Below are 12,490 nucleotides of genomic sequence, written 5' to 3' on the forward strand. Positions count from 1 at the left end.
ATAATTTCGCCCCGACTGTCTCCGACCTTGTTATAGAGAAAAGTGTAAACCGAGTTTTTAAATTTAAACTTGCAAGTAAATAAGTTGGAAACGTTGCTTTTATCTTAATCGTAATACGTAAATTAAAATATATTTTTTATGCGACTATGTCTTACAACAATCGTAATAAATATGAGAAAGCGCGAAGACGATTAGCTGCGGTTACTTTTCTATCTAATATTTCCCTTGATGGCTCATTCAAGGATACTGAGCTTTGCCAAATTTTAGACATAAAATATAACGGTGATAAGTGTGACGGTTCAAAATTAAAAAATATTCCAAATAATAATGAAAAAGATACATCGCGCAGCAAAAACCGCAATGCGAAAATGCCGCAGTGTAGTCCAGCACACAAACACAATAACGATAATCATTCTATTACTTCTGATTCTGAATACGCTCATGTAACACCTATAAAAGGAGGTAGTAATAATCTAATAAGAGAAAGGTAGCAAATATTTATTGTATTGGGTCAAATATTATGTTCACAGAAATCTTACAGAATTTAAATGTTTAGGTGTTCTTCTGGAAACACAGACCTATTTAAAGACAGGCACCTCTCGCTTCGAGGACGAAAAACATGCACACAAGATGAGAAAAGTAGCTTAGAAAGTTTAACCTTTGGTAATTACTTTTGTTATTTTCTAAACACCATACATAATTTACAATAATAAGTTTATTATTGTTCATTATTGTAGGTCGTCTTAGAACCAGTAGTACTTGTATTCCAGAAAATCAAACATATATTAAGGAACTGAAGTTGATTAAGGGGACCAAAGGAGTGACTTTCAAAGATGAAAGACTTGTATTTGCACCAGCTCAAGGAGTGCCATGTGCTTTATTCAGTACTATACCATATTCAAAAACTGCTAGATGTGCAAGGTAAATGCTATATCATTTCAAAGCTTTATTATGATAAACATAAGATATCTTCAGCTATTTATAAAATAATGTAACAATAATTATAGGGCTGACTTGAGGAAAGATGGAGTGAGAAGGAGGAATACATCAGGCCCTAGACCTCTCTCTGCGATTACAGATAATGGTGTTGATCCATTTGACTTACTCGGATTAGAAAGAGAGGAACACGGTCAAGATATCTCATACTCAAAGTTGTTAGTGCCCTCTCGAGTTTGTACACGAGAACAGTATAGGAGGATGTGTGAAGCAGATTTTACAGATAAGGCCTCTTGGAAAGTAATAAATAGACATCCACATGTCATTGCCAGGTATAAAGATATTTAAATAAAACTTTAATCGTCATTGTAGCTTCATGCATGATACTTTATGTAATTATTGTTTATGCATTTTTTATTCATTATGTTCACTATTCATTTTATCTAAATGTAATTTGACTAAATGTTTGGCGAAAATGTGGAATAGGTGATGTGGTATTTTGAGTTTATCATCTTCATGGTTAAATTGACTGAAAAACAAATTAATAAGTCAAATTCCATGTCATCTATTGTATAGCCTGGTTGAATGTTCAATGTTTCAACACTTCTCTCTAATATCATCTCATTTTGCATAAATTTCAGGACTAAGTTATTGACGAGACACAAGGATAAAAAATGGTAATGATATATTTAATAAAGGTTGATAGTATATTATTTCTAAACAGTAACATGCTGTAGAATTTGAATAACCAATATCTAACTAATCTTCAGTGAAGCAATGATTTTGAAATACAGTGTAAACTCTATATAATGACATTGTAGGGACTGTGCATTTTATGCCATTATAGAGAGTTGTCGTTAAATGGAGAGAAATGTATAGTTAATCCATGACTATAACTTATTAGTCATGGTCAACAACACTCTACATGTGCAAGAAATCTTAATTTGTATACAAAAGAACAAATTCCTCATAACATATGTATGCATGATGCCTGAAGTCAAGTTTATCGCGGGCAAAAATAATAAAGCAACAAAAAAATCTACACAGCTGTGCAGTTTTACTAAATTTAGCAATTTCAAAAGTAGGTGTAATGCTATCAGTGTATCACTATATGAAAGACTCACTAAACCAAACAGAGCAAATTGATTTCGCTTTATCCGAGATTTCGTCATCGAGGTAGATGGAGTTTACACTGTATATTTATATATATTAATTGTATTCACAAATTCATGAGATTGATTAAATCAAATAAGAAATTTGTAAATAAATTGATTTTAGCATTTGTTTTTAAGCCTAGCTTACCAAGTTTTAGATTAATTTAAACTCTATCTATTTATTCATTGTTACATATAAAACCCGCTTAGATGTTAACATAGTGTAATCCTTACATTTTTGTCCTAAGACACTGTAGTTTATTCAAACCAAAAAAAAAATTATGTATTTTTTATTTTAAACCAAAATATATCTATTTAGAGCTATCTTTGCTGAAAGTAAACTAGGTTACATTTTGTGAGATTTCTGTTTGCCTGTATCATACACCCACTAACCACTAACAGCTTTTGATATTCCTTATATTGGTACATTTTGTTTGTTGAAGTCTACATAGATTTATTTGTTGAAGCTTCAAAAGTTATGCATGCCGAGTTTTGGTTTGCAAAGCCTCTTAAAAAAAGCATGGGTTAAATCCTTGTTTATCACTAAAATGTTAATAACATTTTTTATAAATTTTCAGGTGCTTCTCATACGAATCTGCTCAACGCAGTACAATTGCATCGTCACCGCCTCATTCCTCCGTTGAAACGAAAACTTTTGACTGGGATGAAGAAATAATATTGGCACAAAAATACGTAAGCAAAAAGGTAACTGCAGCTTTAGCTACTATTTTTAAAAAATCACATATTTAGGTTTAGATTTAAATTCTGTTTTTCCTTTGACTATGATATTGTCTATGACATGCCGGTTAACTCACAATGGCTATTATTACTTTTGTAACATCAAACGAAATTATAATTTTGTCACGTTTCTGTGATTGGATTAGCGATAATGTTGAGAAATAACGATAAAGCAAAATGCGCTGTTATTTAGTAATTCATTTAACTATTTTATTAAAAGTACGTACCGTATTGAATTTCAATAAAAAGATAATTTGTAACATTACTCGGCGTTTTGAGTACTTTTTAGCATATAGACTGCTACTTACAAGTCGACAGTTAACTATTTGTTTAAATGTAGCCATAATTATCCTACATTTATTGCCTTTTAAGTTTGTTACAATATTCTGGATATTTATAAAATTGTGCACACAGAATAGTAGTATTACGTATGTTACAGATCCACTACTGCCCAAACGTTCTTGATGACCCAGAATTGATAGCTGGTAAACACAGGACTCTCCTAACTTTTACGTCATACATGACATCCATTATTGACTACGTTCGACCTCAGGACTTGAAAAAGGAACTTAATGACAAGTTTCGAGAGAAGTTCCCTCATATCAAATTGACACTAAGCAAACTAAGAAGGTAATAATTTTTACGTTTACAGATTATATTGAGGATTTAATTTTTTTAAAGCAGGCAACACTGTTAATTACAAGTGACATACGCTATTTATAAATGTAAAAGTTTTGCTTCAACTATAGTTGTAAATGACGCCAATGAAGGAGAAAATTTTGCTAAATATTTTTGTCCCACAAGATTGTGTATATTTTAGACAAATATTCTTAACTTACCAAACTATCCAAAATAATTATCATAATTTTGCATAAAATATATATGATTTAGGAAGATAACTCAAAACAACTAAACAAAAACTAACATTCAGCGTCATATTTACGTATATTTATGACTCGAGCGATATTGATAATGAACCTAGATTTATGAATCTTGACTTTGAGAGATTGGTTTTAATTTTTATATATTATATACTAATTTAATTTTTCAGTATAAAGAAAGAAATGCGAAAAATCGCTAAACACGACTGCGGAGGGATCGATCTGTTATCTGTGGCACAGGCATACGTTTACTTCGAAAAATTAATTCTTGCCAATCTTATTAACAAAGACAACAGGAAGTTATGCGCTGGCGCCTGCTTATTACTCTCGGCTAAATTGAATGATGTTAAAGGCGAAATGCTCAAAATGCTTATAGAGGTAAGATTTTTTGGTAATAAATTTGAAGATAAAGGAATTGCTCCGTTAACAACTTATTACCATTTGTTGATTGATTGTTGTACATATATAAAGATAACATTTTTCATAATGTTATCGGTTAAAAAAAAGTTTGGTCCGGTTACGTATTCTACTGTTTCTGATCGGACATTGTTCTACTGTTTCTGATCGGCCTACCAATCGGCTATTTTATCATAACATAACAATTTATATGCTAAAATTTTAGTACTGCAAAATGCTGTTTGTGTACTGTAATGTATACAAACCCCATTACCATAGATGGATCGTGGACACGAAATCTATTCTTTATTATAATTGTGTAATATCCGAACATCTTTTGTAGCGAATCGAAACAACGTTCAGACTGAATAGAAAGGATCTAATAAAATTTGAGTTCGCTGTATTGGTCGCTCTGGAATTCGGCCTTCATGTACCGCCCCATGAGGTCTTTCCGCACTACCAGAGACTCCTTCACGATTCGTGACGACGTCTTTCCTTTGAGATCGGCCGCCCTTACCGCGATTATCGGCCGCATCGACGACGCGCCTCTATCGTTGAAAACTTTCGTGCCAATTCCTGGATATAAACCAACAGATAAAATTGTCTTTGTTCTAGGCGAGTGCTACACATTTTGCAACTTCTTTAATAGATAAGTAGAGTAGAGTTTGTGCGGATAAAGAACTGTCGTTGGATTCGAGGTCGTTAAATATTTCGTTATGTTGACAATGCTGCTACGTTTTTAGTTCGATAGTTATCATTATGATACTTAATATGAAATAATTAAAAGTATATATTTGTAAATGAAACGCATAGCAAATCGGTTCTCTTTCCGCTCAACCTAACTTTGAGAGTTTATCGCTGAGCCGGATTGTTTGTAATTGTTAAAATAAATTGTTGTAAAATTGATTGTACAGTAATTAACCATGTTTGTAGATATTAAAGGGACTAACAGTGTTAGTCTAGAAATATCTTCTTCTTTAAATTCTTTGTGTGCTATGCAACAAGCTCAGGAAATATGGCGGCTGAGGCGGTAAATCGCTAAATAATAGCACATACCTGAAAGGAAAAACAAAATATTATCGGTTTTTCTTATTGTGTATGTTAGATATAAATGTTACTTAAGAAGATGTTATATTTATATCATATCCGTCTAATAATACGGTTTAAGAATAAAGGATCGTTTCTATTGATAGATATTATGCACAATCTACATAGGTGTATTAGTTGTCATATGTGCAGTTGTCAAGGCTTTATTGATCATAAAAGAGTTTGATGCTTAAACAAAAGTAGACAGCGTAATCAATATGGATTAGATCTTGTGGAACATTGGAATGTCGATGTGCCAAAAATGTATTTATTTTCAAACAGCTTGAAGGCCGTGTAGTTCCCAAACCGCTCACGTAGCGCTACCCAAGTGTTCTATGCTAAATTAATCTGCTATAATCTATGGCATTCTATGTATTGTTTATACTAAGGATCTAAGATACTTATAAAGACTTTGCGATTCATATGAAGGTGCTATGTTTAAGAAATTGTTGGAAGACGGATTTTACTATTAGGGTAAAGGTAGGAATATTAGAATTAATTAACAGGCTCTCTGTAATACCAAAAATTGAAAAATATTAGGAATATGACAAGTGTTCCTTCAATTTAAGAGATAAAAGGCTTATCCCCGTAATTAATTATCCTTACAACATAACTTTGTCCTTTACATACATACAACGTTGGTACGTACAGAAATAAGAAAATGTTACAGCAATACATTGCAAAAACACTGAAACCTGTAGTTTTTAACAAAAACTATATATTCCAAATACATTAAAAGAAAAATATTTTTTAACAACGCCTTGTGAACTAGGAATGATATTTGAAGTACACATCTGATATGATTTTCAGTTTTTCTGTTAAAATTGTGGAACTCAATTATTTAATTTTTGCCCTACACCTTATTCGATATTTCTTTGGAGTGAAACGTTGTATGTTGCAAAGGGACTCGTAGCAATTACGATTATTTTAAGGTATAGGAATGTAGGCGTAGCCGTTGTTGCCATGATGCTAGTGAATTGTAACATCACTTTATGTTTAACTTGCCTGTTTTTATTGTAAGATTTTTGCTCATCGTATACGAAACGAGGCCAAAGATTATTTAAATGTAGTTATAATGATATAGTTAAAGTATTACAACCTTGTATATATTTTAGTTCATAATTCAAATGTTTTTTATATATTTTTTTCAATACACTCCACCAATATATACCTACATAGGAGATTTTAATATATCAGCCTACATTGATCTCAGCGTCACAGTGAGAAGAATGAACAAATATGGAATGAAATTTTAGTAAACAAATTTAATTACGTTTTTTCTGGCTCATTTCCGCTATTTCTTATAATATATTGAACTCGGACACATAAAAATGGAGTTTTATGGAGCCAGTAATTCTGACGAAATATATATTTATTTTTTAAACACACATTTTCTTGATAATTAAGGGTTCTTAACACGTACAAAACGAGTGTGATTTGTAGTATATATAGAGTGAATGGTACATAATATATATTTTTTTATTTAAGCCGAGTACGCACAGTACAAAATTATTTGCATTATTTAAATACACCTAGAATTGTAAACTCGCTCGCGGTCTCTTTCGCCTAATCCCGCTCAAAAGATTCGTAAAATAAGTATTTTTTTATCTTTTACAACAGCAACAAATATGATCTGATTAGACGATAAAGTCGCCGAATAAATCATTAATTTGTATATCAATAGATTCATATGTATATGAATGGTTAGTATGTGTTTTGAATTTTTGCTGTATATAAATATGAAAAATTCTATTACAGTTTCTATTAGTTCAAAGAATTTATTATATTATGTATTAAATGCATGAAAAATACATCATAGCTTTTAAAGTTAAATGTGATCTAGTTATATCAAGTAACATATATTGTATTACAATGAATGTAGATGAAAGTATGTCCAATAAATTATTTGTCACAATTTGAAGTTTTTCTGTAATTTATCAGATTAAGAAACCTATAGGTAACAAGATATCAAAGCCTAGGGCGAATCACCGACAAACTTTTTTTAAATATATATAAGTATGTCTATATTAAGACTATTTAGTTTAATATACACAGGTCAATTTATTGATATGTACCTACATAATTTGAACATTCTACGGAGGTTTTGTTAGGTCATTATCGCTTGAAAATTTTGTTCAAATACACTCATTATTATTTTAAAATTAAAACCGTCAGTGCGCTACTAAGACGTTTGCAAACCGCTCTCATTGCGTATGATTCGTCCATAATAAAACTAGTTTGTATTAAATTACACGCGTGAATAAAAGTTATGAATATACACGTTGCACATTACAAACCTACTTTTACTGGTGCATTATGCATTACAAACGATTTTCAGCAATCGTGTGTAAGCCACGACTGTACATTGCACAGTAGTGGCAGTTTTATTTTCAAATAAAACTTATTGTGTTCTGTTTTATTATTAATTTGTAATGGAATCAAAGGTAAGATATTGTCATGACAAAATTCATAATTTATTGCATCACAATGGACTTTTTGGACTTGGACTGTTATTATTATTAAACATATATATTTATTTAAATAAGTTATAGATTTTTATTACTATGGTACCTATTACTGGATAAACTGAAATATCAATATCTCACAAACATTTTTTAAAATGTGTTTTGTGTTAATTTGTTTTAGGCCGTACTGTTATTTACTGTGATGGGATGTCTGAGTTGGTGCTCTAGAGGGCAATCTAGCGAAGAAGGGCAATCACTGCAGAGAATTCCGGTGGATGGCATAACACCTACATCCGATACGGAAACAAGTACCAACCAGTCATGGAGAAGCTGGAGACCTTGGAAATTCTGGCAATGGGGTTAACAATATTGATTAGTTTCTTAAGCTTTCATAAATATCATATTTTTATACGGATTTTTCTTATTAGGTGGGTCCGCGTTAAGAGACGGCCTAACACACTCTTATGATCTAATACAGAGTGCGTCTAGAAGACCCTTCTTTTATAATCATCACCTTAGTCACAGACCTAAGCTGAAGAGAAAAATTAAATTTCTTTTAAAAATACAAAACTTCGAAAGATACATGTTGTTTCATTTTTATGGACTGATATTGGGCATAACGAGCTGTGTGGTCGGCTTCCAGTGGAGGTCTTTCCTGGAAGATATGGCCTTCAATTATTTAAAAAAGACCATATTCCTACCTAACATTAGCATGAATGTCCATTGGCTGCAGTACCTACATTTTACGCCTGTTCCGTAGTCTCGGTTGCCCCATACAAAAAAAGGTCACGTATGGTAATCGAGTTTTTAAATACGTTAAATACTCGTAATGCCATTATCTAGATTAGACATCACACTCACATATACAACAGGTGCTTGACAGCCATTTGACGTGACAACAGGGAAATATATTTTTCAATATAACGAATTAGATACTGCAGCTGGATACAATCTCAAGCTGATTAACAAACAATAATATTACATCATGTATTATGTGGACTCACAGAAAACTTTAACGCGCCGCGAAAGTTCTCTTGTCGTTGAAAAAGACGAAACTAAAAGCGAGTATGAGGCGTTGTCTACCGCGCGTGGTCAATCCACGGCGCGTCTTGTTAGCGAATCAGGGGCTTCCTTAATAGCCCGACAGAGGGGTTATGTTCAGAGGGAACTGGTTACTGTATTGTTTGAGTCTATGCTGGATCATATTGTAGAATCGTGGTCGGTTATAGAGCCTCCAAAACCGGAGGAAGGCCCTACGGAATTTCCACGCACAGCTAGTGAATTAACATTGCCTGGCAAAAAGAAGAAAGCTATGAGTGGTACGTAAATGAATCATTCGTGTATAGATGTAATATACCCAAGATGTTCTATGTTTCAGGAAAACCGAGTAAAAACAAACGAAGTCAATCGAAAATTGATATGGACAATACACAGGTATGTATTAAGTTCCTCGAAAGTTTAAACATTTATTGTCTTACATAGAAATGACGTTCTTTGATTGATACATTTAAGGAGAAATTAATTACGGCACGTCTTCGCTAATTTCCTTATTTCAGCAAGAAACAGCTTTGCCTCAAAGTCATTGGTCATGTCCAGACGAAAGAGCCATTATAAAATTTCGTAATGGAAATTTGTATGAAGGTAGTATATCAATGAAATGCATGCACGGAGAGGGACGTTTTCAATGGGCCGATGGAACAGTTTATTTAGTAAGAAAAATCCTAAAGAATACCGTCGATAATTATATAAAACTTAAATGCATATTGGCTATATTTTGATACACATCACAATTGGCATAAGAAACATGCGTACAAGCTGACACTACTACGCCTATATAGTTACCATTAAATGTTATCTTAACGTTCTTAGTTAAAATTTCATGACCACGCAGATACAGTTATTCTGATAATTACGAAAACCAATTTAAATAACATTAGATATTTATAAAACAGGGACAGTTTAAAGATAATGAAATACGAGGCAAAGGTTTTATTCAGTGGAAGGATGACACTTGGTATGAAGGCCATTTTGTGGGAAACCTACGTCACGGCGCAGGATTATACGTGGACTCACGGAAACAGCGCTCTTACGCAGGCGGATGGTTCTCCGGCACTAAGCATGGCTTCGGAGCTATATACTATTCAGGATCATTTAAAAATTCTTATAATGGAGAGTGGGTCTCGGTTAGTAACTCTTCAATTTATAGGTTATTTGTATGGCATCGTCTGGACCCATTTACAATGCCATACTATTTTTATCCTAATCTATTTTATAAATACAAGTTTGTTGTTACTTGTATAAACTACAGAATTGATTTTGTTTATTATCAAGATTAAAAGAGATCTACTTCATAACTACGTAAAATCCGCGAATTTTCGGTATATTTTCCTTTATTAATTTATTGAAAATTTAAGAACGTTCGTCATGGCTTTGGATCTCGTGAATATTGTGCCTTAAGTGGTTATAAAGGCTATTGGGACTACTATGTCAGAGAAGGAAAAGGTTTAATGATTTGGCCTAATCACGATGTAAGTTCTCATGAATTTCTAACCAATTTTCAAGTTAGAATATGTCAACCATTTGTTTTGTTTAATGCGAGGTTATTTTCGATTCAGTCTGAAAATGTGTAAATTTTTTTATTATACTTACAGTTTTATAGAGGCGAGTGGAAAAATGGCGTCATGTCTGGTTATGGGATTTATATTTGGGATTCCTATTATAACAACGCCATGTCTTTACCCTCAATTACTGCATATAGGGGGAATTGGGAAAAAGGGCAGCGACATGGATATGGTATACTTAACCTTGGATTCGGTTTAGGCTCATATTACAAAGGCGAATTTAAAAATAATAACAAGCATGGTCCAGGGACTTTCATTACAAACAATGGCCTTATATTGCAGGACAAAATGTTGTTTATAGACGACAATTTTGGTCCATTGAACTCTAATCAAGATTACAATAATTATACATTAGAATGCAAACGAAGCCAAACGCAAGAGCCATTCGAATTTGACATTTGTGATCAATATATTGGTCTTTTCTATCATATAGAACAAGCACTTAAAGAGCTCGATAAAGACCAAGAAGCAAGAGATGTGTTAATAAGGGAATTTTATGAAAATAATAAAATTCTGGGTTCTATATCTCTACAAAAGAACGAGAACAACATAGATAATGAAATAGATTTCAAATTCGAAGAATTTTTGAAATTTGAAGAAACATCATTGCGTAAAGCGCTGCAATGTTATGAAATACAACTCAAACAAATTTACTATAAATACGCAACAATTTGTAACGAAGAAGAAATTTACTATACGCCAATCCTGATACGTCTATACTTATGGCAGCTCTATTACGATTGTAACATTCACGAGAAAAATTTAACACTAGTAGAAATCGATAACATTTTTCATGCTAATCCAGAATGGCTTGCCAGGTCGCCTCACAATCCTTTTGAAAAAATTTACTTCTGGCAATTTCTGCACGGTCTTATATCGATTGCCAGGAAGTTGTATGCGAAACGGCATCTGCCTGAAAAAAGACCTGACACGATTCTGGCCAGTGCATTTAGAAAGTTTATGGATAACGATGTTCTACCCGGAGTAGGTCGTAAAAAAGGTAACGGCGTAAATAAAAGGATCCAGTGATTTAAAATCCGAAAAAAATATGACAATATCTAGTACTTGACTGCTGTATAGTATTTTTATCGATGTATAAAATTATCATCGTTTTATCTTTATCAAATAGACTGTTTAGGGATTGTGGTCTTCCATATCTACGAATAATAACGTATATTTACAGGTTTTCTCACCAGTGGATATGGCTTATTTGTGCCCTTAACAGGAACCTATAATTTATACCGCTGTTTAGGAGAGCCATGTACTGTACGAGACTTTTTATGTGCAATGAAAAGACCACAGCATTGCACCGATTTACTACATCCAATATTGAGGGATGACGAAGTATTGCTGGGTCGAAATGCCTATGTATTTGGCGATGAACTAACCTTTATTGCAGGTGATTTGGTTGTTCTTAATGATTTTATACAAAATAAATCTGTACCTATCTGTCTGTAACTGATGATTAGGCAACTTATTTAAACATTGGTATTTGTTAACAAGGCCGTCAAAAAGACATTTTTGTGTTGACAAATTATTATTAACGTTGAAGACGTTACACAACCTGTTGGATGTCATGTTTGCTTGATACTGCTTTTTTTGAACTAATCTTACGTAATTAGTGAGTTTGGCAGCTCTCATCACTTCACTACACATTCATATGAAACTTCTTGAACTGATAAAAACGAATTTATACCACAATTTCTACACTACACTACCTACATAGGCGATGAACGTAGCGAGGAACCACAGCTGCGAAGCACTCGAATCGTTAAAGATGTTTTTTTTCAGAGTTCGCACAGTTAGAAGACAATACTCAGGAAGATCTAAAGTTGTTCAACATCGGCAACCTCTCGAGTAAAGCTGTCATTCTCTTTTTCTCATCAATATTTCCGCAAATCTTAAAAAATGACAAAATCATGAGCCTTGACGTACAATTAACTTTCTTTGAATTTTATCAAGGCCTAATCGCCTGCGTTGAAGAAAGCATTCGTTTAAAAAATGAAGAGTTAAAGTGTCAAGAAAAATCCACAACAAGTATTCCTATAGATAACTTTCCTAAGTTAAAATAATTCTGAATTAATTCTTAATAAATTATTTTGTAATAATGGAACTAAGCATTTTTTGTTATACTGTCCCAGGCTCAGTAGTACCCATTGGTTTGCAATATGATGACGCTCGTAGCGCGAAAACGCGGCGACTTGTTTTATAAT

General features: G+C 32.8%; 2 protein-coding genes and 1 long non-coding RNA gene across 5 annotated transcripts; all 3 read left to right on the plus strand.

Annotated features, from left to right (window-relative positions):
• Positions 1 to 22: 22 nt before the first annotated feature.
• LOC123711558 (CDK5 and ABL1 enzyme substrate 2) lies at positions 23 to 6,955 on the plus strand. Of its 3 annotated transcripts, none has more exons than XM_045664144.1 (9): positions 23 to 487; positions 557 to 663; positions 738 to 921; positions 1,008 to 1,268; positions 1,578 to 1,613; positions 2,669 to 2,795; positions 3,268 to 3,458; positions 3,880 to 4,087; positions 4,449 to 6,955. In XM_045664144.1, exons 1-9 carry the CDS (start codon positions 147 to 149, stop codon positions 4,587 to 4,589), a joined length of 1,596 nt encoding a protein of 531 aa, XP_045520100.1. In that variant the 5' UTR covers positions 23 to 146; the 3' UTR covers positions 4,590 to 6,955. The 3 variants fall into 3 exon arrangements, with proteins under 3 accessions (XP_045520100.1, XP_045520101.1, XP_045520102.1); XM_045664145.1 differs by having other exon boundaries at positions 771 to 921; XM_045664146.1 differs by lacking the exon at positions 1,578 to 1,613.
• A 544-nt stretch (positions 6,956 to 7,499) lies between these two features.
• Positions 7,500 to 8,238, plus strand: LOC123712125. Its single transcript, XR_006754050.1, has 3 exons — positions 7,500 to 7,635; positions 7,838 to 8,015; positions 8,085 to 8,238. It is a non-coding gene; the product is annotated as an uncharacterized LOC123712125 (long non-coding RNA).
• A 332-nt stretch (positions 8,239 to 8,570) lies between these two features.
• LOC123712267 (radial spoke head 10 homolog B-like) lies at positions 8,571 to 12,349 on the plus strand. The gene is made up of 8 exons (XM_045665277.1): positions 8,571 to 8,975; positions 9,035 to 9,090; positions 9,213 to 9,365; positions 9,609 to 9,839; positions 10,071 to 10,184; positions 10,308 to 11,277; positions 11,461 to 11,676; positions 12,069 to 12,349. The coding sequence occupies exons 1-8, from the start codon at positions 8,642 to 8,644 to the stop codon at positions 12,347 to 12,349; spliced, it is 2,355 nt and encodes a 784-aa protein (XP_045521233.1). The 5' UTR covers positions 8,571 to 8,641.
• Positions 12,350 to 12,490: the final 141 nt, after the last annotated feature.

The sequence above is a fragment of the Pieris brassicae genome, chromosome 7, assembly GCF_905147105.1.
Source record: "Pieris brassicae chromosome 7, ilPieBrab1.1, whole genome shotgun sequence".
Taxonomy (NCBI): domain Eukaryota; kingdom Metazoa; phylum Arthropoda; class Insecta; order Lepidoptera; family Pieridae; genus Pieris; species Pieris brassicae.

Coding starts and splice junctions, on each gene's coding strand:
- LOC123711558 (XM_045664144.1), top strand. CDS start 147: ATGTCTTACAACAATCGTAATAAATATGAGAAAGCGCGAAGACGATTA. Junction 664..737: donor CTTAGAAAGTTTAACCTTTG/GTAATTACTTTT, acceptor TCATTATTGTAG/GTCGTCTTAGAACCAGTAGT. Junction 922..1,007: donor AAAACTGCTAGATGTGCAAG/GTAAATGCTATA, acceptor CAATAATTATAG/GGCTGACTTGAGGAAAGATG.
- LOC123712267 (XM_045665277.1), top strand. CDS start 8,642: ATGTATTATGTGGACTCACAGAAAACTTTAACGCGCCGCGAAAGTTCT. Junction 9,840..10,070: donor ATAATGGAGAGTGGGTCTCG/GTTAGTAACTCT, acceptor TGAAAATTTAAG/AACGTTCGTCATGGCTTTGG. Junction 11,677..12,068: donor TGAACTAACCTTTATTGCAG/GTGATTTGGTTG, acceptor GTTTTTTTTCAG/AGTTCGCACAGTTAGAAGAC.